Source organism: Sprattus sprattus (genome assembly GCF_963457725.1).
Source record: "Sprattus sprattus genome assembly, chromosome: 16".
NCBI lineage: Eukaryota > Metazoa > Chordata > Actinopteri > Clupeiformes > Clupeidae > Sprattus > Sprattus sprattus.
In genome coordinates this window covers 5,421,815-5,443,570 of record NC_137914.1, presented here as the reverse complement: position 1 = coordinate 5,443,570, position 21,756 = coordinate 5,421,815, and the positions used below count along the sequence as shown (strand labels likewise).

Genomic DNA, 21,756 nt, shown 5'->3' with positions numbered 1-21,756 from the left:
TATCACAGTGTTTTGTGTATTTGTGTGAGTTGTGAATGTCTTTTCTGGCTGTGTCGTTGCTGATATGTGTGTGTGTGTGTGTGTGTGGTTCCTGGCTGTGTCGTTGCTGATGTGTGTGTGTGTGTGTGTGTGTGTGGTTCCTGTGTTGTTGCTGATGTGTGTGTGTGTGTGTGGTTCCTGTGTTGTTGCTGATGTGTATGTATGTGTGTGGGGTTCCTTTGTCGTTGCTGATGTGTGTGTGTGTGTGTGTGTGTGGTTCCTGGTTTTGTTCCTCTTGCAGTGCACAGCCTGAGGCCGCTGCTGACCGTCTGCTTCACCTCGGGAGACATCAACCTGATGAATAACTATGACGACCTCTCCCCCATACACATCCGCTCAGGGCTAAAAGGTGAGAACTCCTGCCCCAACACCTCCGGTTCAAAGAGTGCTATGCATGAGAGGTGCATTCAGCGCACTGGCAGATGCCACTGTTTGTGTTCTGTGTCCTTACAGATGCCTGAGTACCACTCACTATTGCTGTTACCTTTACTGTTGCTTTTCAATTTTCTGAGTACTATTCCGTAATAACCATTATCGCGTGTGTGTGTGTGTGTGTGTGTGTGTGTGTGATGCGATGCAGATGTCGTGGTGCAGTGGTGTTCTCAGGGTGACCTGTTGGCTGTGGCTGGGATGGAGAAACACGTGGGGCCTCCCGACCCCTCCTGTGGCCCCTCCGCGAGGAACGCCATTGTCAAATTCTACAACGTCCACGGGGAGCACACGTACACTCTGGACACACCTGCACAGGTGAGCCAGTCTTAAAGCACGTACACTCTGGACACACCTGCACAGGTGAGCTAGTCTTAAAGCTACATTATGGAACAATTTAACATTAATGTAACAGCTTTGAAATCATTTTGGTGGTACGCTGACTTGTGATACAGCCAATGGCGTCTGTGCCACCGCAACAGTACACCACCAGGTATGCCTGGAAATGCACTGTATAACTTTGGTGGCCAGAGTGTAAGTGTGTGTGTGTGTGTGTGTGTGTGTGCGTGTGTGTGTGTGTGTGTGTGTGTGTGTGTGTGTGTGTGTAGGTGACTCACTTGGACCTTGCCTTGTAAGTGCCTGCCAAATGGCACTCAGATATAAAAAACTGTTAGTTAAATGCAATTTTGTGTGTGTGTATGCATTTATGTTTATCGATTTGTGTGCATGTTTGTGTGTTTGCATTCATTTGTAAAAATATTTATTTGAGGGGGTATAAGAGCTATGTGGCTTTTTATAGTTCTAAAATTGTGTGTGTGTGTCTGTGTGTCTGTGTGTGTGTGTCTGTGTGTGTGTGTGTGTGTGTGTGTGTGTGTGTGTGTGTGTTTATGCGCAGCGTCCCATCACTACGCTGTGCTGGGGCCACCGGGACTCGCGGCTCTTCCTGGCGTGCGGGCCGGCTCTGTACGTGGTGCGCGTGGAGCACCGGGTGGCCAGCCTGCAGCTGCTGTGCCAGCATGGCATCGCCAGCGCCGTGCGGGAGGAGAAGGACGTGGCCAAGCTCACCATGCCATCCCGCCTCAGCGTTTACGTCACCTCCGCCTTCGCACCCACCATCAAGGTACGCCAGAGAGGGACGGGTGGAGGTTAATGGGCAACTCATCATCATCATCATGTGGGCAGCTGTGGCCTACTGGTTAGGGTTTCGGGCTGGTAACCGGAGGGTGGTTGGTTCCATCCCCGACCAGTAGGAAAAATGTGTGCAGGGGAAGTGCTAGAGCACTGCTCTCCCATGCCCACATCCACGGCTGAGGTGCCCTTGGCCTTGAGCAAGGCACCTAACCCCAATCACTGCTCCCCGGGGCCTCAAAAGCAGCTCACTGCTCCGGGTTAGTGTGCTTCACTGTGTGTATCACTGTGTGTATCACTACCCTGGATGGGTCAAATGCAGAGATAAAATTCAGAGTGTGTGTGTGTCACTATCTCTGCCGTTAACAGTCACTAGGGCTCATTTCCATTTCCATTCCATCCATCCATTCCATTCCATTCCATCCATTCCATCATCATCATTATTTAATCAGGGACAATTGACTGTACAGGGTTCTTTTGCAGCAAAGCCCTGATTGAGGGTACAAACTCATGCAGTCAACCCATACTGTGGGGTCCGTCCTGGGGGGTTTAAAGTAGGTTTATGGGAAACTCTGCTCTCTTTGCACCAGTTAGGTCCTGGTATCAAATGCTCCCTGTATTTGGAAGTTCTTGAATTGCCTTTTAAATGGTAAACTGGTGAACAGACATCTCCTGTAGTTCTGTAGTTTGCATCACAATGGAGCATGTTGCCATGCAACAGACCTCTTTTGATGCTGTAGGAACACTCGGGGGAACATCCAGTATCTAGCCCCCAAGATTTCAGATATTTCCAGCACTTCATAGTCCATGACATGTGTCAATGCTGCAAGTGGCTTCAATGCTGAAAATGGCTTCAGTTTTCTTTTAAACACTACATAATGTGTTGTAATTGGGCAACATGTAGCGATGTCTTTCACTATGCTAGTCTCACGTCTCCACATCCAAGCAGCCTTTGTGGTAATTGATGATTGGTGGTATTGGCAAATTCATAATTCAAAATCATAGTTTGTGACCACAGGCAGTTTTCTGGTTCAGTTTAAAATGTGATTCAAATGTTTAATTGAAATGAACTTGATATGGTGCTCGAGGCTTGTTGTTAAGTGGGAACACTGTGTTAGAACGTGTTGAGATGATGAGAATGGTACAGTGAAGCCTGTTTTGAGTTTTCAGTGACGTGCAAACGACTTCCCCTTGCTTTATATTGGGTCTGAATGAGAATGTTCTATCGCAGTTTGTCAAAGTATTCAAGGAATCATGAAATGCAAAAGGAATCCTCAAAAGGACTTCAAATTTCTATGAATTATTACAGAACCCACTTGAATGCAGCCGTATATTAATATGTCCCTCACTCACTGGTTTCACTGTAAATAGATTAAGTCGTGACGAGAATCTAACAGTGAAGGCAGTTTTTTTTTCATTCAGAAATGCATGAAGTGAGTTTCCCTTTCCATGCGTTTGTTCAGTGTGAAATAGTTCTGATAGTTCTGATGAAGTGAGTTCCCCTCTCTATGAGATTATTCAGTGTGAAATAGTTCTTATGTTCACCTGTGAAATAGTTCTGATAGTTCTGATGAAGTGAGTTCCCCTCTCTATGAGATTATTCAGTGTGAAATAGTTCTGATAGTTCACCTGGTTCACTTGTGTCTCCTCTCAGCCCCCCATCCCGGACCCCAACAACATGCGGGACTTTGTCAGCTACCCCACGTCGGGGAGCGAGCGCCTGCACTGCACCATGAAGCGCACAGAGGACAACCCCGAGGTGGGGGGGCCCTGTTTCACCCTCTACCTGGAGTACCTGGGCGGCCTCGTGCCCATCCTGAAGGGCCGCAGGATCAGCAAGCTCCGTCCGGAGTTTGTCATAATGGACCCCAAGACTGATGGGAAAACAGGTGGGTACAGGGGCGCAGATAGCACTGGTGACGGGGGGGGGGGGGGGCAGATCCCCCCCAGATTCATAGTGACCTCTTCCGTCCCCTCCACTCTCCATACGTAAGGCAACAATCGTCAGTAAATAATGTTAAAAAAACTTAAGCGTCCCCCCCCAGTTCTAAAATCCCATCTGCACCGCGGGGTGGGTATTATGTGGAGCTTGGGTGCAAGAGAGGCCAGAAATGAAGTGCTGTTATATCACTATTTCAGACATTTTTTTGTTTTTATTCAGCATTCAGCTAATGACATTCATATTTGGATTGGTCAAATTCCAGGTGATGTCCAAGAGATGTGATGAGAAACATTTCTGTCGTCTGTCACTCACGGCAGTGATTTGACTTAAGCTGTGTTCTCAAACTTTTATAGACCGTTGCACTGTTTGTTTTTGTATTGTGTTGTAATGTATATTATGTGTAAGCACATTGAGAGTCCGTTCACCAGGTCAAATTCCTTGTTTGTTCAAACTTACTTGGCCAATAAAATCGGATTCTGATTCTCTTTCGTTCAGATGAAGTCATGTGTCACGGCAGTGATTTGACTTAAGCTGTGCTCTTTCGTTCAGATGAAGTCTATGGAAACACTTTGATCACCTCCATGATTGACAGCTGCAACTGCTCCGACTCCAGTGACATCGAGCTCAGTGACGACTGGATGGGCAAGAAATCACCAAAGATATCCAGGGGAAGCAAGTCACCCAAACTACCACGGTACTAAACCGCTTCTGACTTTCTACTTACAGTTTTCTCTCTTTTTATTGTCCCCACATTTTTCTTTATAATAATAATAATTCATTTTATTTTTAACGCACTTTTCATTCCAAAGAATCTCAGAGTGCCTTGTGTTTATGTAGAAAATAAAATTATCACACATCATTTGTTCATGTCACATGCCAAGGATATACGTGATGAAATGTTGAACGATCAAGAACATATTTCCCCTTGTCAGTGTCTCAGAAGTACCATGTGAAACACATTCAATTAAGAGTAGAAGATGGCACATAAAGATAGAAAAGAAAAGTGTGAAACAGAGCAGTCAAAACAGGAATTGAGACGTTGGAACATTTTATGAATCCCAGGAATGCTTGGAAACTTCACTTTCGCACAAGTTAAGATTATGACTGATTTCAGATCTTGGGATGTTCTTTTTTTAATAATTTTTTCAGCATATAAAATGTGTATAGAATTCCAGAGAGGTGGTGCAATAATGCTTCTATCACCCAATAGTTCCTCTGATGTTCCAGCTTCTCTTTGATAAACTGCTATTGTGATTTCACTTTTTAAAAACCTTTCCCAACCTTCATTTTGCCATTTCTTTTCATATAATTACTGTGGGCTTTATGTTGTAGTAGTAGGTAATCTGCATGCCTGTTACAACTTTGATTTCAACCTCTTTTTTCATCTACTACCTTCTCTGTAGAGACTTAGTGTGTCCCTTTACCAACAGGATCAATATAGATCCCCGAAAGTCCCCAAAGCTCTCCCGTCCGACCCAGGAGATATCACGATCACCAAGGTTACCTATCCGGAAACCTTCCATTGGCTCCCCGAGTTTGACCCGCAGAGAGTTTCCACTGGATGACATCACACAGGTACCTGTACATTTTGTTACCTTACAGTGTCACAGCCTAAAGACAGATTTCATTATGCTTTTTGAGGTATGGTAAATGCGAAGGAACTGTACTGAAATTCTGCTTTAGATTTTTTTTTTTTATTAACTTGAGATTCTCTGTTTCTCCCAGCATAATTACCTTGCTCAGGTGACCTCTAATATTTGGGGGACCAAGTTTAAAATCGTTGGGCTCGCCACCTTCTTACCAACAAATCTTGGCGCAGGTAAAAATCCCCCCCAAAGAATTCTGTTCTAAATAGTATGTTCCATCATGAATCTTCAGGACATCAGTGAATCATGACCGTGTACTTTTTCCTCTCTGTTGTTTTGTCGCCCCATCCTGGTCTGCAGTCATCTACAAGACAAGCCTGCTTCATCTTCAGCCTCGTCAAATGACCATCTATCTGCCTGAGGTGAGAAAGATCTCCATGGACTACATCAACCTTCCAGTGTTCAGCCCCAACGTCTTCAGCGAGGATGAGGACGACCTCCCTGTTACTGGGCCCTCAGGAGTTGCCAATGACAACCCACCTTGCACTGTTAATATCCCCATTGCCCCCATCCACAGCCCTGCCCAAGCCATGTCTCCAACCCAAAGTATCGGGCTGGTTCAGTCACTTCTAGCCAATCAGAATGTCCAGTTGGACATCTTGACCAATCCCATGGCAACTGCAGCAGCCGCGGCAGCAGCTGCGGCGGCGGCATCTGATCAAGGCCAGGATTCTGTGCTGACAGCCCAGTACACTGTTCCCACAAGATACTCCAGCCCGGGTCAGGTGATCTTTGGGGGGCTGGAGGTTGGAAGGATTTTGGTGGGTCCAGCACAACCATCTCATCAGCAGCAGCAGCAACACCAACTGCAACAGCAGCAGCTTCAGCAGCTTCAACAGCAGCAGCAACAGCAGCAGCATCAACAGCAGCAACAACAACATCAACAATTACAGCAGCAACTGCAGCAGCAACAGCAGCACCATCAACAGATGCTCCAGCATCAACAGATGCAGCAGCATCTCCATCAAATGCAACAGCAGCAACTGCAACAGCAGCAACAAATACAGCAATTGCAGCAGCTGCAACAGCATCAACAACAACTGCAGCAGCATCAGCAACTGCAGCAGCAGCTACAACAACAGATGCAGCAACAGCATCAGCATCAGCATCAACAGCAGCATCAACAGCAGCATCAACTACAACAGCATCAGATACCACAGGCATACCAACAGATGCAGCAGCAACAACAGCATCAGCTACTTCAGCAACAAATACAGCAGCAGCTTCAACAGCAGCATCAGCAGCAGCTACAGCAGCAACAAATACAACAGCAGCTCCAGCAACAACAGCAACAGCAACAGCAACAGCAACAGCTACAGCAGCATCCCATTCAGATCCAGATCCCACCCAACCCCCTACCTCAGGGCCAGTCTTCCGGCCCTTCCTTCAGCTCCACACTGCAGGTGCCTCACCCATCCTCCGGAGGGGGGGAGCAAGAGCACCTGCTGAAGATCAAGCCCACGCGCTCCGCTCCTCAGCTGGCTGAAGGTGACGCCGTGGTCTTCAGCGCTCCTCTGGAGCTCAGCAAGATGAACCCGCCTCCCCCTTACCCCGGGACGGTGGCGGCCGCAGTTGCCGCAGCGGCGGCGGCCGCTGCTGCCGCTTCAGCAACCTCGGCCGCTGGAACAGCCGCGTCTGGCGGGTCAGGGGGGGCAGGGGGTACACCGCCCCCAGGGGAATTGTGCCTGAAGAAAGGAGAGTTCACGCTGTACCCCCCCGGTGCCCAGGGGGTGCAGTACCCGACGCCACTGGGCTACGAGAGGATCACTACGTTCGACAGCAGCGGAAACGTGGAGGAGGTCTGCCGCCCGCGCACGCGGCTCGTCTGCAACCAAAATGTTTACACTCTGCAGGGCCCCGGAAGCTCTGCCACCCTCAGGGTCACCTCTTCCTCTGCTTCGGCCGCCGCCGCGTCTGCCGAGGGCAAGAAAGTGCAACTCCCTTACGCATCCGCCACCCTCAATCGCCTCACTGTGCCCAGGTACTCGATACCGAGCGGAGACCCACCCCCTTACCCCGATCCGGCCAATCAGGCAAACTCAGGGCGGACCCCAGGCCAGAGGCTCGACAGCAATCTGATCCACGCCACCTTGCGACGGAACAGTCGCGAGGCTGCGCTGAAAGTGTCCCAGATGTTGGACCCGCAACGCACCCTCCCCACCAAAGCGAAAGCAAGCAGTGCACTAGCTACCACTTACCAGCAACGAGTCCCCACAGCGCTTTACACATGTAGCCAGTGCAGCAGCAACAGCAATGTGAGTGGGGCCGCGGGTAGTGCCAACGGGATTGCGGGAGGCACCATCATTCGACAGGACTTCCCCCCGACGGGAAGCGGCGCACCCCACAGCACGGTCATAGTGCACTCAAACAGCGCCTCGCCGCTCCCCTCCCAGTCCTCCTACAGCCTGCTGAGTTTGGACGGGAGTATCAGTTCTGGCGGCGCCACGGGTGGCGGGAGTAATGGCGTTAGTAGAGACCGGGCGGACTACGTGAACACGGCCTTCACCGAGGACGAGGCTCTGAGTCAGTCGCTGAGGCACCTGGCGGTGGGCACCGACGCGGCCGGCGGCACGCTGATGGTCAAACGGCCGCCCCCGTACCAGTGGGACCCGTCTGCCACAGAGGAGATCTGGATCCCGCAGGAGAGGACCGCTAGCCTGGCTCCTTCACCCGGCCCGCCATTGCCGCACAAGCCGCCTCCCCTCATTCTCAGCCCCGCCCAGCACCTTGACGTGTCACGGGTGCCCTTCGTCCTGTCCCCCAAGTCCCCCACCTCCCCAAACGCTGCCTCTTTCCAGGTGCCGGGGGGTTATCAGATCTCTCTACCCTACTCGACCCCCACAGGTTACAGTGGGGCTCAGCTTCAGACCATGCAGGCGACCCCACGGCCTTGCTCACCCAAAGAAGTGGTGGCCCCCGTGCCCTTTCCCCAGCAAGACTCAACGCTGGTTTTGTCGCCAGGGTATGCACAAAACCTTGCCAGTCTTGCCTGTTGCCCACTACCACCGATGTACCCTGGCACAGGTGCTTGCGCAGGAGTCCCCATGACCCCCATTGCCTTGCACCCATGGGGCACTTACAACCCATGCCCACCCATGTCGAGCCCTGCGGGCCCCCTCCCTCCAAAGGCCTCACACCTGGCGATGGAGAAGCAGGCTCTCTCCCCTCCTCCTCCTCCGCCACCCCCACCACCATCCTCCTCCGACCTTCAAGGGCACCTCGGATCCCTGGAGGCTTCAGCTGAGGCCGGTGAGGGTTTCCAGGAGGTGCTGTCGCTGAACGAGAGCCCCGTCACCCAGCGAGCCGACAAATTCGGCAAGAAGAATCGCAAGAGGTTGGACAACGGTCGCGCCGAAGAGACAAACGTCCCAGCCATCACAGAAGGAGGCAGCAAGTCCAAGAAAGACGGAGGTCGGGGCCTGGGCGACTTCAACTCCCTCATCTCGAGCCCACGGCTGGGCGGACGGGATAAAAAGAAGCCCAAGGGGCAAAAGGAGCAGCTAAAGGCGAAGAAGCTGAGCAAAGCCACCACTAACGAGTTTCAGGACAGCTCGGAGAGCGAACCGGAACTCTTCATCAGCGGCGACGAGCTGCTGAACCAGAGCCAGAACAGCAAGAAGGGCTGGAAGACCAAGAGAAGCCTGAGGGCCGGAGCCTGTGAGCTGGACGAGATTAAGTGCCGCAAGGCCAACGAGAAGGAGGACCGCAGCCTGGGTAGCCAAGGTTTCGTCTACGTCATGGCCAACAAGCAGCCTCTGTGGAACGAGGCCACACAGGTCTACCAGTTGGACTTTGGTGGGAGAGTCACTCAGGAGTCTGCAAAGAACTTTCAGATTGAGCTTGAGGGGAGACAGGTAAGATTCTTTCCTGTTACATACTATTTGTATGTAATAGATACTATATCTAGTTCGAAAGGACCTGACGGAACGGTAGGCAGAGCTGGGTAAAAATTATGTTTTGTGATCATAGGTAACTTATTTATTTTTTTTTTTTAACTATTATAGATGCCGTTATATTGTGCATTTATTTAGTAAATGATTGTTAATCCACCTTGGTCTCCCTATGCAGGTCATGCAGTTTGGGAGGATTGATGGAAATGCTTACATACTGGACTTTCAGTATCCGTTCTCCGCTGTGCAAGCTTTCGCAGTGGCCCTGGCCAACGTCACGCAGAGGCTGAAGTGATCAGCTCATATGCCTCTCGCTGTGGCTTTAACAGGGGCTTCTTAAGCTGCACTAAGTTTGATTTGCATCAGTTCCAATGTGTTCGAGGAGGACGCCCACAAGGACAAGGAGCTGTCCACAGCAGCCACCTGAGGGGGGGGGGGGGGGGGGCGGGGGGGAGAGTGGCTCTTTAGACTGGCAGGAGATGTCTGTAGGTCTGCAAACATGGAGCTCACCGCCCTGCTGTTGTAGTACAACCCTACAACACTACTCTGTTTCACGGAGGTTAAGAGAAACTACAACCCTGCCCCCCAAAAAACAGACTGCCTTACGTGATTTTTACACTCCTGATGAAAACAGTCACATCTCAGAGTTCTTTTTTTTTTTGTTCTGTGTTTGTCCAAGTAAGCAACAGTAATACTTGAAACCTTTTTTGCTTCCTGGAAAATGGCCATGATTTTCCAGACTATAGAGGTACTACTGGGCACTGAAATCAATTGCTGTAAGGTGTGTAAGTGATATTGTGTGTGAGGATCAATACATTTACATCACATATCTACATCTGTTGAACTCGGAGGAAGTGAGGGGTTTGTTTCTTCAGCTCCCTCTAGACTCCCTTGCTTTAGTCATTTGATTGGTTTTCCTCTAGCGGTGCATTTTGTGGTTGGTGAAATATATGAAAGATGGTCACTACATTTGGAATGAGACTGAATGAGCTATGTGTGGAATGTTCTGGTAGGTAAGGATTGAAAAAGGCAAAAACAACAGTGCAGTAATCACATTTCAGGGTGATTTTAAAATTTTAGTTGTGTTTGTTTCACGTGGTATCTTTCACATAATACATTATAATTTGTGCCCCATCTACATTCAATAATATTGTTTCTCTTCTTGTTACCTTTATTACACACCTGTGTCATCTCCATCAGCATTATAATTGTAATTGTTTGTATATATTTATGTAGGTGTGTCAAACAAACTTGTTGTACCTTGTTTACGCCACCTTTTGTAGATGTTTTGGACATCAGTAACTGAGACTGAAAATGGCACACTAAATCTGAGTATTAAAAATAAAAATAAATGGCATGTTATTAGCCATGGACTATCACTTCTATGAAGTGAGTTGTGCAGGTAAAGCTGATCCCTGGTTTAAGACTGTAAGCAAGGTACAATAAATATTCTTATGTCTCCTCAATTTCATTTCATATATACTTTTAATTATTACAAATTCATCTGTACTTCATACATAACTATGTAGACCCCTGTCGAGAAAAAAAAAGCAAGCTGTATTTGTCCAACACCCTGAAATAGGTGCTTCCTTTAGCAAGTACACTGACAGATAACTAGAGACATAGCCTTGTTGTGAGAGAGCTGTGGAGTCAAATGCATGAAGCATCTGTGAAGGATCTTATAATCTGATTGCATATGTGTTGATTACGTCGAGTAGATGACTTGCATTGTGCTATGAGGTGTGCTGCCCTGCTGATTACTTCAAGCAGGTGTTAACGGACATGACGGTGTGATGCCTATAAAAGGGTTTCAGTATTATGAGCAGGTGATATGATTGGCCTGTTCTTGCACAGTGAGATTTCTGGTTTGTGTACCATGACTCCACTGTGTGTGTGTGTGTGTGTGTGTTTGTGTTTGTGTGTGTGTGTGTGGTTGTATGAATATAATTGTTGCCATCCGTTTATGAAGTCTTGATTGAAATATATGATTCAGTTATAAAACAGTACAATAATTTTTTACATTTTTGCTTTTTAATACCTCCAAACTTAAAACTAAATCTGTGTGCCAAAGCTTAGTGCTGTTGGATGGGGCCAGATGACTTGTCTTCTCCCTTTGTCACTCTCGTACTGTTCTGCTTTAGGGGTCTATTCTCCACCCCCACTCTCCCTTTCAACGCCACAGAGAAGTCATTGGGTTGCATCCTTCACTATTTACTTGTCTGTTGATTTAAAACATGCGAGAAAACTGAAATTAATTAATTCACTCCTTATGTTTAATTGAGGCAATGTTGGTATCATATAGATGAAATGCCAGGAAATTGTCTTTGATGTGCATTAAATGGAAGCATGACCATTATGTCTCCGTAATGAGATTGAAAAAAAAAAAAAAAAAAAGTTATGAGTCGAGAAGCCAAAATGCAGCCCGCTCATTAATTCTTTCATGTTATTTTTTGTTTGTGCAATATTTCAAAAGATCCCCTTTTAATGTTGATCTTTCCCTGAGAGACTTGCACACATTTAGTGTAGTGGGGGGGGGGGGGGGGAGATGAAGTGGAACATCATGCTGTGCTGGTTTGTACATTTTTATTTATACTGAGGACATTTCGTTCTCCTGTTGCTGTACATAAGTTATGTAGATGTTGCTGAGCATTTCTTTGTATTGAGAAGATTTGTTACTGTTGTGTTTGTAAAGGGTGGATAGAGGTGCTGTTTCAGAATCGCTGTGTGTCACAGAAGGGAAGGAGTTTGTGTGTGTTATAGAGTATGGTCACGTGCAGTAGGTTGTGTATCATGTCGGGTTTTGTCTGTGTACAATTGTGAGGTCAACCGATTTCAATGCAGAGTACATGTGCTTGTCATTATCTCCCCAAGCTAGTTATGAGGTTTATTTGTCCAAGGCGATGCACGCTTCTCTTTTTTTTCTATCATCTGTTCATGTAAGGAGAGCATCACATTTTCCATTTAACAAGGGGATGGCTCGGTGTGTGTCTCTGTACTCTGTATGTCCTATTCAAACACATGTTTTCTAATGTGTGCGGAACCAACTCAAACCGACCCTGAACAGGTTGGAGAATGATCTTAAACTCCTGATGAATGGTTGACACAAACTGTATGGGATGGTGTTACATTTTTTGAAAGTGTTCATTTGAACAGATGTGATTTGTACACGTAGATGTAGACAAATATATATAAAAAAAATACTTGAAAAAAATGGGAGACTAATTTGGTGACTGAATGTTTTGTGGAAGGTAGCAAGGCATGCCATGTAAATTATTTTACACTGTATATGTCACTCATTTAAAACAATTGTGCTGGTTTGGAAGAAATAAAATGGATGGATTGGCCTCCTGAGTACTGAATGAATCATGTTGGCACACAACTGACATATCTGTGTTTTTACGGGAATGGGGATTGTTATGTGGGTGTTGGCTATTTTCCTCATGAAAGAGGAGAAACACTGAAAGTAAGCTACCTACAGGGCAGAATTGTGCTCCTAATGTACGCGTGAACAGAGTAGCTTATTGATACATCTTTTTTCATATTTAAACAAATGTACAATTTTACTTTAATAGTCATTCATTTAATACATTGATAATTATGTCAGCTGTGTTTAAATAGTGGCTGTCTCTATCCAAGGTCCTGAAATCACGTGACATACACATCCAGGGCTGCGTTTCTAAAAGGCGCCGTTGTCTACCACCGTCTCAATCTTGATCATCACCACCGTCTAACAGAGCTTAAATGTTTTGTTTTTTTTAAGCGTAGTTCCAAAGATCAATCGCAAAGTTGGGTGGTTCGAACGACAGCTTGAGACCAGTCGTTAGCTATATTTGCTGTTGTCAAAGTTTGAATTGCGCTAGTTTGACAATATTGACTCTTCCTACTGAACACTCATCAGCTGAGGATTTCACTTCTAATACAATTTGTAAATTAGTATTAATGAATCATGAGTGAACTCTTGAATTACGGTGACAATACCGAAAACACATCTCCTTAGTATGGATCTACTGCGCTTGTGTAAGTAGCTGATGGGAGGCTTCAATTAATACACTTTTGGGACACCAAATTAAACTCTTCTAGCTATTCCCCATTTTCATTATTTTTTTTTTTTTTTGAGCCCACTCCATCAGCTGCTCTAGTCAATTTGTAGGGCTCTGTACATTCTTCGTTACGTCACGAAAAACGTTGTTGGTGCTATGGTTTCAACCTCGGAAGAGACTATTTGCGACGCATCTATATGGTTTTGAGACACAGTCGTATTTCAGCCAACGCTTCAGTGTTCCACCGTCGTTCAGCAAGGGCTTCCGTCATTATTCTTGAAACGCAATCCAGTTTCACATTTCATGCATGAAAACATCAAGCACGGAGAGAGCTTTGACCGAGGAATCGGTGAACTAGACTCACTGCGAAATAGAACAAGGCTTGTGCTTCAAATCAACGTTTATGCATAGCCATGGACACCGACTACACCAACTTTGAGAATCCGCTTTACAGCGAATTAAAATATTTTTGTAAGAAGATGCAAGAGGCCTATAATGAATTAATGGAAGATATAACTCCGTACAAGGACGATCGATTCTACAGGTAACGTTAGGTCATATAACGGTAATAAATCGTCTGGTTTCCCTTTGCTATAATAAGCGCGCTGTCAATTGAGAATCGGGATACACATTCAGATAGTAATGGTCTATGTCCAATTGGGCTTACAGAAATAAACAGGTCTGTGATGTTAGCACAATTCTAGCTTCAGCATGGCGATATCGTCAACATGGCGGCACAATGTCTTCAGACGCAGATTTCCGTTACTGGTTTAATTCTGTCAAATAAGATATCGACTGTATGCTGGATTACGTATGCGTTTGACTAAGAGCATATAAATATAGCATATATCCTCTACCATGAATTATTTGTATTCTGCTGTGAACAGCTTAACTAGTGGCAATGAAAGCGGCTTTATTTTCAAATGCTATACGGCCTTATGTATCTTCGAAAAGTCGAACGTCTAGGTCGACATTAGGTTTGTTTATTACATTTACTTTTATCGCAGAGGCCTAACATTTTCAGGGCTATGTCCACATTAGTCTGTTTGATTGTTGTTTGACAGTAGCGTACTACAGATGGTTTTACCTAGGCCTACACGTTGTTATACTGTTGGACACTATCAAATTAGCATCGCCACTTGTATTAACTTTATACGACATTCTCCGTTTGATTTGGTTTAATTTGATCCACCGTTTAAACAGTTTATTATTCAAGGATGCTGACGGCAGATTCTCCGTCCTCGCTTTGCTAATGTCACGTGATTTGATCTCAGACCAGAATAATGACGTAGCCATTGGTTAATTTGTCGCATAGTCTGATGTATACGGATGTGTCTAGGAGTGAATTACAGCTGTGGGGAAAAAAATATTTCGTCCTGCAGGGTTGAGTTAACCAAATGGATATGTGAGTGATAAAAAGTATTTAATCTTTCCCGGGGCCTTGTTTTGCTAAACATTTCAGGTTTAACGTCATGATTGTTTACACACATGCTATGCTATAGAAAACCTTACGTTATCAGTTGTGTTTTATCAACGTCGAAAAAAGTCTTAACTCCGTGTTGATTACTTGACGTTTGTGCTTCTTTGGCATTGTTAAACCACCTCCACTACTTCGGTGGTGCTAACCGTTGTCAGCGAGTTTATATTTCTCGTCGATGCACTGGCTGTTACCGTTGGCTAATGTAGCTATCTAGATATTGTTCTGTCAAAGTTATAGCCAGTCGTTAACGTTAGCCTACAGGAATTCCCGAACAAGAAATGGAACAGCTGGCTAGCAGCTAATTTAACCAAGCTAACGTTAGCTGCATAAGAGACGGAAAACATATCGGTTATTTCCTTGTATCAGCAATGCGAAGCAGTTTATCCAAAACCATTCTCAAAACCACGTACACACGATTTGCCTTGTTATTAATGACAAGTATATGTTGATAGACATAGGCTTATAGGCTGTGCGCATACAGTGAATTGACAAAATGATCAAATTCGCGGATGTCTCAACATTTGTGTCTCCATCTCTGTTCTGTTCTAGGCTCGCCCCCATGCGGCTATACACACTCTCCAAGAGACATTTCGTGTTGGTTTTTGTGTTTTTCTTGATATGCTTTGGATTGACAGTCTTCATAGGTATAGCAGGTGGGTCGTGTCTGTGGTCATTCTGGTGTGTTTAAATGGAAAATGTTGGTGTTCTGTGTGGTTATGGTAACAGTATTTAGTAATCATATAGTTGTGTACAATGTGGTTGTCAGAGCCAGTGTGTCAGTTATTCAATTGAATGCTATATTTATTTCTGCCTTTCTAGGCCCAAGAATCATTGAAGAGACCAAATACCCTGTGTTTAGCAATGCAGCAAACGGTTCGAAGGTGAGGTATAATCCTTAACGCTGTACACTAGGGTAACTGCATTGTTACTGGACACTGAATGTGTGTGTCTGTGTGTCTGTGTTTGTGTGATTATTACATCTAATTTTTGCTGTGGTGGCAAGAGGTCCACTTTTGGAAATATTTTTTCTCTGACATTCTATCTTCCTGTTTCAGTCTGGACCATTTAATTTACATTCGCCACCACTGTCCACATACAACCAACAGTTATGGCTTACCTGTATCATCCAAGTAGCCCAAAGTAACGGTGAGACCCTTTTTACACACAATGTGCTGGTAAATAAAACTGCAAATGTTCAAGCCAAACAAATGTATTGGAGTAAGATTATGTACATGGATACTTGCCTTTACATCATACATTTTCCTTATCAGTGTGACGATAGCTCCCCTGCTGACGTTTGTGTGGAATTTTCTTTCCTTGTAGTGGCCGACTTCAAACAGAGCTTTCAGATGAATGTGGAGCTGAAAGGAGTAATGCAGGATGCCAGCGTAATGCATATCAGTGATGATGTGCACCTCAGGTCACGCATGCTGCACTGCGGAGCTGTGAGTCTGACCATTATGGGATGTATACACAATACACAAATATGTTTTATATGCCTCTGTGGCACGTGTCTCTGTTAAGCAGAGCGACGCTGGTTAACCTTCAAAACTTAAACCAAATCAAGAGAGAGCTGGGTGGAGTTTAAGAGATGTGTCCAAATTTCATGTTCATTGAACCTACCATTCTTGTTAAGGGTGAAAGGACAGATGAACTTAATTCCCTGGGAAGACTTGTGCCTTTTATCTGTAGATATACAATGTTAAACAATGTATTATGTAATCTATGTAAGGCCATTAAGAGATTTAGTTTGACTTCCCTTGAGTAACTGGACTTGGGAACTCTTTGCAATGCAGAGCATGAACAGTTGAGGTTTGTTCTTTTTAGACAGTGTTTTACATCTGTGTGTCAGTTTGGACTACTGACGCAGGTCCTTCGAGCTACACACACACCTCCGTTGTGGCCTATATATAAGCTACCTCTTCCAGACAACTAAATATAAATGAGGCAGGTGGTGCTTTTAACGAGTGTTGCAGTGTGCTGAGGTTACAAGCTAAGAAAAAGGAAGGCAAACATTTGCCTTCAAGCAAAGTGCTTGCAGTGAGTGAGTAAGCAAGCATATCAGTGAGCATTCAGTCAGTCATGGGGGAAAAACTCCACTCCACTATATGATATATATTTTTTTATATTCTTTTTAAACATTATTGCTGCTGAGAACTTTGAATATGTTTCTGTAACAATATGGCAATTTATCTGGCCTGAACAGAAGCAATGGAAGTCTGTGAAAAGAATGTCAGAGGCGACAGATTAAGCAGGCAGTGGTTCAGATTTTGCAGAGGTTGTCAAGTTTGTTCGTTCACAGATTTGCCCAGTGCACCAAGTGACTTGGTGGTTGTAGTGGCAGTTGTCTTTAATTATCTTTTTAAACTAAATTATTATAACAGATCAAATAATGCATTTGGCACTTACAGTGGTAAATAATTCAGGATAGGTTTCTTAAAACACCTGCTGCAAGCCCTCACAAGGCCTCTGTGTGCAAGAAAGAAGTAAAACTCTAATGCTCCCTCACTTGTCTTTCTACCCCCAGAAGGGTTGTGATGAGATAATTGTGATGCACCTGGGCTACCTGAACTACACCCAGTACCAGGTCAACGTTGCCCTGAAAGGCCTGGAGAACCTCACGTATGACATCCGAGACGTCACGTTTGTGGTAAGCCCTGGCACTGCTCTGCCCTGAGATGGTTTTCTATTGGGCTTCTCAGCTGACCTTGCATTTGCCTTTGTTATATATTTGTTATATCAAAGAGTTTCTTGTTGTGTGTGTGTGTGTGTGTGTGTGTGTGTGTGTGTGTGTGTGTTTTTACTCACTCTCTCACAGTGGAAAAGGTACAACCCTTCCTTTTCACAAGTGGAGATCTGGTTCCGATTTGTGTTCGTTGTTTTGACCTTCATGGTAACGGTAAGGTTACAGGACATTGCAGTTAAATACAATTTTAAGTTCTGTTGTATCAGAAATAAATTGTCTTTATTGGAGTTTGAATTTTCACTTAGTTATGACTTATATGGCACTACTAAACTTAAGGAAGCCATTCTGTGTTCTGTCAATATTAACTGTTTGGATATACAAAGTCAAATTCAATATGAGTATGAAAGAAGCTCTGCTTTTTCCACAGTGCATGTTTGCACATTCCTTGAGGAAATTCTCCATGAGGGATTGGGGGATTGAGCAGAAGTGGATGTCGATTCTGCTGCCGTTGTTGTTGCTTTATAACGGTGAGTCTGAAACCCAACATTCGATTTACAAGCTAGTATTATTAGAGCATATTATTATTATTTGTATTATTAGTAGTAGAAGTAGTAGTAGTAGTATTATTGTAGCATAGTTCTTCAATGTTTTCTGTTACTAGCCATACTAATCAAATACCTATTCCCCCACTCTTTGTCACACTCTCCTGGTCACTGCCTCTCCCCTGCTTCCCTTTTGTATCTGTTGTTTGCCCTTTTTTTTGCTGAGGTCAGATCCCTTCTTCCCATTGTCATTCCTGGTGAACAGCTGGTTCCCCGGGACCCTAGATGCCTTTTTCCAGGCCCTGTTTCTCTGTGCCCTGCTGCTCTTCTGGCTCTGCGTGTATCACGGAATACGTGTCCAGGTGGGAACTTTACCCGCTCGCCATATCCTTGTCTTATGCCTTCATCCGCACGCCATCAGATGATTTGTTCCCCAAAACCCTATCCCCAGATTTTTTTTTATCACAATCCCAAAAGACTGTTTCATTTACTGTCCTGTGCACTTAAGCTGCATAAATAGTAACCAATACAACTGCCCGGTTTAATTTATGCTTCTTTCTCTTTTTGTAAAATTCAGGATATTCTTACTTTGTCTATTCTGCTGTGGGTAAATTGTAACAAGGGCCTATTTTTTCTTGTTTGTAGGGAGAGAGAAAGTGCCTGACATTTTACCTGCCTAAACTGTTCATTGTTGGGCTTATCTGGCTATCGGCTGTTACACTGGGTATCTGGCAAACGTAAGTTGGTTCAAAAGCAGCCCTGTGTACAGTGTGTGAAGTGAAGTGATTGCCCAGCCGAAGGCAAGGATGAAACTGACGTGCACCTCATCTGTTTTACAGGGTGAATGAATTGCAGGATCCTACATACCAGTACAAAGTAGATATTGACAACTTCCAGGTAAAGTGGACCATCTGACAGGATCATTTGACCTCTGTCCTCCTTTGGCCTTTTGAAGTGTTTAGGATTAATTTGGTTGACTGTCAGGCACCTTAGGAAACTGGGGTACACAACAGGAACATCATTATTTACATTCTTCGACTTTCAGGGCATGAAGATCTTCTTCCTGTTGGTGGTGGTCCTGTACGTCCTCTACCTGGTGTTCCTAGTGGTCAGGGCATGCTCAGAGTTGAAGCATATGCCTTACTCAGGTAATAGGAAGAGAGGCAGTGATGATTGTTAATACTGTAAACAACCACATACAGTACCAGTCAAAAGTTTGGACACACCTTCTAATTTTTTGAGAAGTTTTTTTCTTTACTTTTATTATTTTCTACATGGTGGATAACACTACTTTTGTTTAGTACATCATTCCATGTGTGTTCTTTCGTAGTTTAAATGTCTCCAGTATTAATCTACAATGTACAAAATATTAAAAGTAAAGAAAACACTTCTCCATAAAATGAAAGGTGTGTCCAAACCTTTGACTGGTACTGTACATAAACATTAAATGAAACACACAAACATGTAATCTGTCCTAATGGCTCTTCTTTATGCCCACAGATCTTCGGCTGAAGTTCCTGACTGCTCTTACATTTGTGGTGCTGATTATTAGGTACGCTTTTGTTGTTTTGTTTGTTTATTTCATGTCTACGGTAAGCAGTTAGTATCTAACAGTTTCGGTCAACTGTGTTTTTTTCTTCCAGTATGGCCATACTCTACCTGAGGTTTGGTTCCAAAGCTCTACAAGACAACTTTGTGGCTGAGCTGTCTACCCATTACCAGAACTATATCCTTTATTTCACTCTTGTTTTATCGAAGCATCCCTTTACAGTTACATCATTTTTTTTAATGTCTAGAATTGTGGTCATAAAACTTATAAATGCTTATAACACACAAATATACACCTAACACATATATGTACTACTGTAATGCACTAAACCCAAATATAGGGTATATTATATAAGTGTAGAATTGTGCAGGGAGGTATTTAGGGGCCATATTTACCAAGGGTGTTTTTTTTGTCCCATCTAATTTGGCGAATCACACAACTAATGACTAATAAAGGTGACTAATAAAGCCCCAGTTCATGAAGGGTGATAATTCAAGAGGCATTTAAATCTCCTGTCACCTGTGAGTTAATGACAATAAAATAGTGTAGAGGTCTGTGGGGGCATGTTTGACTGGTGTCTAAAGCAGTTGGCAAAATGGATGCTCTGTGAATACTAGAGGTTGCTGAAGAGGAGATAATAGATCATCAAAGACAACTCATCACTGTTTAGCTGCCCTCGCACACACACACACACACACACACACACTCTCACACTCCGTAAATATGGTCCAAAATGTTTATTGCCTCCATTGCCGTACATTTTGTCCTTACTCTGAACCTTGCGGTAGCCAATTCATGTAATTCTGTAACCTCTGTTGACCTGTGTAATGTGTTCCTTAACACGTCATGCACCTGCTGAGTTTTTGTCCTTCTACGGTTTACTCAACTTTTATTTGTACACACTAGCCTTTGTGTACTCTCCATCCAAGAATGCTATGTATGGTAAGTACCGGTGCACTGACGAGCATAGGGTTGCATGTTATTCAGGTTGATTTCAGTCATATAACTTTCAAAACTTTCCTCTGTACTTCCAGACTCCCAGTTGAAGGATAACCCTGCATTCTCCATGTTGAATGACTCTGATGATGAGGTCATTTATGGGTATGTTTTCATAATTTTGACATGTCAGGGATTTAAATACAAATGAATACAAGTGTGTTCAGGGGGGGTGCTTAGGAAAATACTAGAGAACGTTGAAATGTTTATCAACCAACAACTGCAACAGTTAAAGCTAATTACTCTTAATTGTGTTTTACTTTGTGTACGTGTCTTGAGTGTTTCCTTTTTATTTGTTTTTAAGGAGCGATTATGAAGATATGCCGCTTCAAAATGGCCGTGCCATCAAAACCACTTCGAAGTACCGAGATGAAACTGACAGTGACTAATCCATCTTGTGGTGTCTCTGGATTTTGACTGACCATCAGACGGCACATCTACGGAACCACACAGTGTAAATATAGTCTTTAAAAAAGGATGTAATATATAAATATATTTTTTAAACAAGGAAAACAAACAAAAAGATTTGTGCGAATGTAAGAAGAAAAAAAAACACTTGCGTAAGGAGTTTTTTCCCCTCCTTATGGTATGGACCGAATGTAAACTTACCACTTATTTGCCATTTATCATGCTTACATTTTTTGGCAATAATGGTTTGCAGCTTAAGTGCTAAAACTAACCTCACACTTTATCTATGGGTTTTAAGGTTCCAAAGTATTGGTTGTTATCTTAATGGCAATTTAAAATCTACTTTCTAAACTCTCAAGTTTCTGTTTTTTTGCATCTTGAGTATGCATTTATAAAACAATGGGACTTCAGAGGATGTCTCCATCACTGTAAATATGTGCCAAAAACACTTCCAGCCATCCTCCGCCGCCGCCTCTCACCATGCACAGTGTAGTGGGTTTGAACTCTTCTGTCTGAATGTTCTGACAGATTATCCAATTTATCTCAATGTAAATTTGAATTTGTTTGGCCAGGAATAATGTTGTACATCTATAATTTGGTGTAAAAGTTTGTTGAGTTTTGCCAATTCATTCCTTTTATGTGACTTTTAGCCAAGTGTGGACCCAAATATTTATGGCCATTTATCCTTTTTTCATGGCCTGTCCTTTTTCTATTGCCTTTTTATTTAAATGTGTCTGTGATGTCACATTCCACATCTGTATGCACTTTTGATTTGAGGATTTTGTCCTTTTGTGTATATAAGGCTTTATGTGCGTGAACTCTTGGATTTGCTGTAAGATCTGTCTGCCCTTTTCAGAATCTGATATTTTACTCTCTATTCTTTATTTTCATATCAAGCCTAGCACACAGTCAGATCTCAACATTAACAGTTTGATTGATAGCCGTTGGCAGTTTTGAACACTTTTACCGTCTGTTGGACGT

General features: G+C 44.2%; 2 protein-coding genes across 2 annotated transcripts in view; both read left to right on the top strand.

The window, feature by feature from the left end:
- tulp4a (TUB like protein 4a) overlaps nt 1–9,482 on the top strand; it is a 30,818-nt gene extending 21,336 nt beyond the window's left edge. The window contains exons 6-14 of the mRNA XM_080853245.1: nt 281–388; nt 620–786; nt 1,364–1,588; nt 3,251–3,485; nt 4,088–4,232; nt 4,969–5,113; nt 5,264–5,357; nt 5,485–9,038; nt 9,253–9,482. Coding sequence (XP_080709371.1) covers nt 281–388; nt 620–786; nt 1,364–1,588; nt 3,251–3,485; nt 4,088–4,232; nt 4,969–5,113; nt 5,264–5,357; nt 5,485–9,038; nt 9,253–9,369 — 4,790 coding nt within the window. The 3' untranslated portion in view covers nt 9,370–9,482. The remainder of the gene's footprint in view (nt 1–280; nt 389–619; nt 787–1,363; nt 1,589–3,250; nt 3,486–4,087; nt 4,233–4,968; nt 5,114–5,263; nt 5,358–5,484; nt 9,039–9,252) is intronic.
- Nucleotides 9,483–13,474: 3,992 nt separating this feature from the next.
- tmem181 (transmembrane protein 181) lies at nt 13,475–21,752 on the top strand. Its single transcript, XM_080853560.1, has 17 exons — nt 13,475–13,658; nt 15,144–15,247; nt 15,414–15,475; nt 15,650–15,740; nt 15,918–16,039; nt 17,122–17,244; nt 17,413–17,493; nt 17,708–17,807; nt 18,054–18,184; nt 18,468–18,559; nt 18,662–18,719; nt 18,868–18,970; nt 19,323–19,374; nt 19,466–19,548; nt 20,224–20,313; nt 20,406–20,472; nt 20,672–21,752. Exons 1-17 carry the CDS (start codon nt 13,528–13,530, stop codon nt 20,754–20,756), a joined length of 1,575 nt encoding a protein of 524 aa, XP_080709686.1. The 5' UTR covers nt 13,475–13,527; the 3' UTR covers nt 20,757–21,752.
- Nucleotides 21,753–21,756: the final 4 nt, after the last annotated feature.

Excerpts from the sequence above, each read along its gene's own strand:
- tmem181 (XM_080853560.1), top strand. The coding sequence starts at position 13,528 with ATGGACACCGACTACACCAACTTTGAGAATCCGCTTTACAGCGAATTA. Across the intron at positions 16,040-17,121 it reads GCATGCTGCACTGCGGAGCT|AAGGGTTGTGATGAGATAAT; the intron begins GTGAGTCTGACC and ends TTCTACCCCCAG. Across the intron at positions 18,560-18,661 it reads ACACTGGGTATCTGGCAAAC|GGTGAATGAATTGCAGGATC; the intron begins GTAAGTTGGTTC and ends TCTGTTTTACAG.